We start from the raw sequence: 5485 nt of genomic DNA, 5'->3' as shown, positions 1-5485 counted from the left end.
TCTCCCCTCCTCGTACCACCCCCTAGATCCAGGGGGTTGAGGGCAAGGGAGTGGGGTGGGGGGGGGGAGGGAGGGAGAAAGGAGGGGTCCTGACAGAGCTCGGTAGGATAAGGGAAGGGAGAGGGAAGGGAGAGGTCAGGTGATGTGAGGGAGAGAGAAGGAGAGAGAAGCGATAGAAAGAGAGGAGACGAGAGGAGCGAAGGTTTGGACGCACAACCTGAGTATGAACTGAGGGACGAGCAAGGCAGGAGGATGAGCCAGGTCTCCGACGACGAGCGGGAGAGGATGGAGGAGGACGAGAGGAAGCGGCTGCAGCTGATCGAAGCGATCGAGAGAGGAGATGAGGTCCAAGTGAGAGCGCTGGCCGTGAGTGCAGGAGCAGAGCGACTGAAGCAGAAGCATCCAGTAGGACCAGCGAGAGTCACGACCATAGTCAGCGGCAGCTGGGATAAGACGCTGAGGGTGTGGGACCTTGGGAGCATGGAGGAGAAGGCTTGTCTTGAGGGTCATAATCACTGGGTGACGAGTGTGGCGATCAGCAGGGACGGCAAGACGGCCGTCAGCGGGAGCTGGGATGAGACGCTGAGGGTATGGGACCTTGGGAGCATGACGCAGAAGGCTTGTCTTGAGGGTCATAGGAGTACGCCATGGAGCGTGGCGATCAGCGAGGACGGCAAGACGGCTGTCAGCGGGAGTGACGATGAAACGTTGAGGGTGTGGGACCTTGCGAGCATGACGCAGAAGGCTTGTCTTAAGGGTGATGGTGGTCCGATCAACAGCGTGTCAATCAGCGGGGACGGCAAGACGGCTGTCAGCGGGAGCTGGTCTAGAACCTTGAGTGTGTGGGACCTTGGGAGCATGACGCAGAAGGCTCGTCTTGAAGATAACAGTGAGTGCGCATGGAGCGTGGCAATCAGCGAGGACGGCAAGACGGCTGTCAGCGGGAGTGACGATAAGACGCTGAGGGTGTGGGACCTTGGGAGCATGACGCAGAAGGCTCGTCTTGAGGGTCATAGTAAAGCGGTAGGGATCGTGGCGATCAGCGGGGACGGCAAGACGGCTGTCAGCGGGAGTAACGATGAGACGATGAGGGTGTGGGACCTTGTGAGCATGAAGCAGAAGGCTTGTCTTGAGGGTCATAGTGGTTGGGTGACGAGCGTGGCGATCAGCGAGGACGGCAAGACGGCTGTCAGCGGGAGTGGGATGAGTACCTTGAGGGTGTGGGACCTTGTGAGCATGACGCAGAAGGCTTGTCTTGATTTAGGTGTACGAGCTCATAGTGGTCTACAAGGTCATAGTGCTTGGGTGACCTGCATGTCTATCAAGTGTGTCACGGAGTCCGATGGCTCGGCGCTGCACGTGGCGGCGGCGCGAGGCGTCTGGTCTGTCTGTGAGAGGCTGCTGGAGGTCGGGGGCGGAGAGCTCGGGGAGCTGCGAGACTCGCTGGGACGAACAGCGGCGGAGGCAGCGCGAGAGAGGCAGGACGAGGAGCTGGCGAGCAAGATAGAGGGCTGGATGCGGCGGCTATGGAGCGGGGAGCTTCTGTCAGCGGCACTGCAACGCAGCGTCAAGCCAGCGCAGGAGGGGATCGAGCGACGTGAGAGGTGTAGAAGCGACAAGAGCAAGAAGCGCAAGCGCCAGCGCCAGCAGAGAGACGCGGAGCAGCAGGCGTCTGACGACGACAACCAGCATGGCGCTGTTGCTCAGGTCCTGTTTGTGTCTTAACGAGGGTCGATGACTGACGTGATCCTCTCGTCTCCAGCTGGGAAGCGTGCCATCGGTGGACTACGACAGCCTGGTCGACAGTCGTCAGGTCGGCTCAGGCTCCTCCAAGCTCATCTACAAGGCTCGCTGGCGGCAGCCGCACGCCAGCACCGCTGACGTGGCCATCCTACGTATCCGAGGCAGCAGAGCCACTGCCAGCAGACAAGCTCTCGAGCAGGAGGTCAAGACCTGGCACCAGCTGGGCCGTCACCGCAGCCTGCTTGGCCTCCTTGCCGTCACCGTCGAGCCAAGCTCTGGCGACTACTGCCTGGTGACTGAGTACGCTTGCCAGGGCTCTCTCGAGAGGACCTTGCACAGCTTCGCGGAGGAGGAGGAGACGATGGGCGAGCTGGTGCAGCTGGAGGTGGCGAGGCAGATCTGCGACGGGATGGAGCAGCTGTCGCTGCACGATGTTGTACACCGGGAGCTGGCGGCGAGGAGCGTGCTTGTCTGGAGTCTGCAAGGCAGGATCACCTCGGGGTGAGGGTCAAGGTAGCCGACTACGGGCGATGGATCATGGGCTGGCGCGGTGACGGAGTGAGTCGGGTAGGGAGCGAGAGCTCGGCAGGCTCGAGGGCTGGACGGGCGCGATGGATGGCGCCGGAGAGCTTGCTGAGACATCGCTACTCGGAGAAGAGCGACGTGTGGGCGTTCGGGGTGACGCTGTGGGAGGTCTGGACTTACGGCAAAGTCCCTTACTGGGCCATCACCGACGATGAGCTTGTAGGACCCAAGGTTGTGGACGGGGAGCGACTAGCGGCTCCTGCTGCATGCCCTCCAGCAGTGTATGCGATCATGCGAGAGTGCTGGCGGGAGAAGATCAAGGAGCGGCCGAGCTTCAGCGAGCTGCGGAAGAAGCTTCAGCAGCGATACGATGATGCCGTCGGAGAGCGCGGGCAGCCATGCGTCGTCTGCATGGATCGGAGAGCTGAATGGGCGCTGGTCCCCTGCGGTCACAAGTGTCTGTGCGGGGACTGCAAGGAGGCAGCGACGTCGAGGTCATGCCCGATGTGTCGCTCGAGCGGGACGAGCATGTGCAGGATCTACTAGTGACTAGGGAGACATGCGAGGAGACTGGTCTAGGCCTCTCATCGCTTGTGCTTGCACTAGTGAGCCATCTACTGCCGTATGACTCGGATAGCACATGTCTTGTACAGCCTCGCAGCTTTCATCCTCTACTCACCCGAGTCCCTCCTCGGGCCCGGGACGGGAGTAGCTGAAGCACCGGCCCGGGGCCCCGGGGCCTCGGGGCCAATTCGCTCCTGTCTCCCTTGTCATCATCCTTCTTCACAATGTGACAGCTTGTCTCCCTTTGCCTCTCTTCTGTCTGTCTTGTAAACATTTCTTGTTCTCTTCTGCTTGTTCTTCTGCTCTTGTTTCCGCTCGCGTCTGTCTCCTCATACATACCTCACGTCTTATCCTTCTATCTCTCCCTCTTTCTGCATCTGGGCTGCTGGTCGTGATTCTGCTCTTTCTCTCTTCATTCTCTCTGTGAAACCTTTTTCCCTTTCTCACCTTCTCTTAAAACATCCTATCTTGTAAACATGTCAAACATCTTATCTTTTAAACATCTCAAACATCCTATCTTGTAAACATCTCTCGTTGTCTACTGCTTGTTCATATTTCCTGTTTCTCACCCTCTCTCTCTCTCCCTTCCCTTGTCTTTCTCTCTTCTCTCGTTGCTCTCTCGTTGCTCTTCCCTGTCAAGCTGCTTCTCTTTCTAGCCTCAGCTGTCAGCAGAGAGAGAAAGACGAGACGGGGGAAGAGAGAGAAGAGGAGAGGGAGAGGAGACAAGTGAAGAACAGAAAAGCGTACCGTCAGAGGAAGCGCACGGGGAGGCAAGGGAGAGGAGAGAGGATAAAAGAAAGAGAGCGAAAGAGAGGAGACGAGGAGAGAGGAGGCGAGAGCTTCTCCTCTTGCAGAGGAGGTAAGGATGGAAGAGGAGAAGACAGCAGAGTAGAAAGGCGATCAGAAAAGCAAAGGGAAGGGAAGAGGAGAGGAGAGAGGAGGGGAGGAGAGGAGACGAGCAGAGCAGGGGAAAGCAGAGAGCAGAGAGCGGAGAAGAGGAATAGACAGGAGGGAGGTAGTGGAGTGCAATGACAATGGGAGCGGACAAGGGAGAGGACGAGTAAAGAGAGATGGAGGAGCGAGGAGAAGGGGGAAGAAGGAAAGAGACGGAAAGAAGGAAAGAAAGGGACTGCGAGGAGCAGATCTGACCGGAGAGAAGAAGATCTTGCACGAGAGGAGAGGAGAGGGGAAGCAGGTGAAAGGAGAGCAGATCAAAGAGAAGAGAAGATCAGGTCAGAGGAAAAGGCTGGCGGAGAGGAGAGTAGATAACAGAGAGAAGGCTCTATATATGAGCACAATAGGTAAGGAGCCAATGCAAGGAGTGTGGATGTGGCTCTATATGCATCCACAACAACGGAAGGTGTAACTGTAAGGGCTGCGAGACACAAGATGAACAATGTAGCCACAAGAGAAGAAGGCTGGATTGTGAAGATGAACAATGTAGCCACAAGAGAAGAAGGCTAGATTCTGAGGAGTTTACTAGAGACTTGTAAGAATTAACATCCAAACATTGATCAAACAATAAGCTTGTATTCAGGGTGCACACTTAGTAAAATATACCCCCTGGATCCTTGTTGTTTAATCTCTCCAATCGTCTCCAGACATGCAACCATATAAGCAACCATATAAGCAACCATATGAGGCTGCACAGTCAGTAAGATGTACCCCCTGGGTTCTCGTTGACTACAACCATGCGTTTCTAGACTTGCAGCCATATGAGCAATACTCGTCATCATATCCATTGCACAGTTTGTATACCATTCCACAATCCCAGCATGACAACTCGAGCTCCGCTTCACATCTCTTGCAGTGTCGCTCCTTTATCAAGCGTCCATCGCGACATACTGCGGTTTCAATCGCGTCGAGGTGCTCAAACACATCATCACATGTAGAGCATCTCCATACAAAATAATTATCTGTGCAGGTCTTGCAGGCAGACAATCTATTGCACTCTTCAGAAGGTGTCCAAGAGCAGCAATTCTGGCCCTTAAGTTGGCATTGTTGAATTCCTCGATCTCTGGCTTGCTTACCTCCATGTACCTATCAAAGATAATGTCCTTGACGTCACTCAAGCAAGAGTTCTCAAGATTGATCCTGTTGAACTTCACAATCAAAGGATTCATTGTCGTTTTTTCCACATCAGACATCCACCTTGTCATTTCTTGATCAGATATCTTTGAAATGATTGCTATCTATCCTTTTAAACGATCCTGAAGCTCTGTATGCCCAGCCCCTTGATCCCTTTGGTCCTCTCCCTAGTAGAAAGCCACCCGCCTCAGCCAATCAGCAGCAAATGCTTAAAAGGCAGCAACAAGACATACCCGGAAGGTACCCTCGCACACAAAAGGCAGCAACAAGACTTCTTCTTCTTTTTTTTAGTTTTACACTGCCCCCGTAGCCGCTGGTAGGATTAGCTTTTCTTTTTTGGACCACCCCTCCTCCCTCCTCTCCCCTCCTCGTACCACCCCCTACCCCTCCCTAGACCGGCCTCGCACCCCCTCGCTCCCTCGCTGCACGTACCCCCCTATCCCCTCCCCTCCCCTCCCCTCGCTCCTCGGCCCCGCCATGGCAGCGGACCAGGGAGCGCTCCGGTCCTTCATCTGCCCCATCAGCATGGCGCTCATGACCGACCCTGTCAGTGTGCTGGTGGCCA

General features: G+C 55.8%; 3 protein-coding genes across 3 annotated transcripts; 2 read left to right on the top strand and 1 right to left on the bottom strand.

Annotated features, from left to right (window-relative positions):
• Nucleotides 1-447: 447 nt before the first annotated feature.
• GUITHDRAFT_55684 (hypothetical protein) lies at nucleotides 448-1230 on the top strand (the record flags this gene model as incomplete). The annotated part of the gene is made up of 1 exon (XM_005817991.1): nucleotides 448-1230. A coding segment is annotated over one exon (783 nt), but the record flags the coding sequence as incomplete, so codon positions are not given.
• Nucleotides 1231-1813: 583 nt separating this feature from the next.
• On the top strand, nucleotides 1814-2598 carry GUITHDRAFT_47929 (hypothetical protein; the record flags this gene model as incomplete). Its single annotated transcript, XM_005817990.1, has 2 exons — nucleotides 1814-2212; nucleotides 2233-2598. Coding segments are annotated over 2 exons (765 nt in total), but the record flags the coding sequence as incomplete, so codon positions are not given.
• A 2057-nt stretch (nucleotides 2599-4655) lies between these two features.
• Nucleotides 4656-4955, bottom strand: GUITHDRAFT_122729 (hypothetical protein; the record flags this gene model as incomplete). The annotated part of the gene is made up of 1 exon (XM_005817989.1): nucleotides 4656-4955. The coding sequence occupies one exon, from the start codon at nucleotides 4953-4955 to the stop codon at nucleotides 4656-4658; it is 300 nt and encodes a 99-aa protein (XP_005818046.1).
• Between the last annotated feature and the right edge of the window lie 530 nt (nucleotides 4956-5485).

Source organism: Guillardia theta (assembly GCF_000315625.1).
Source record: "Guillardia theta CCMP2712 unplaced genomic scaffold GUITHscaffold_420, whole genome shotgun sequence".
In the NCBI taxonomy this organism is placed as follows: domain Eukaryota; class Cryptophyceae; order Pyrenomonadales; family Geminigeraceae; genus Guillardia; species Guillardia theta.
Note: the sequence above shows the minus strand (reverse complement) of the source record. Positions and strands in the feature narration are given on the sequence as shown.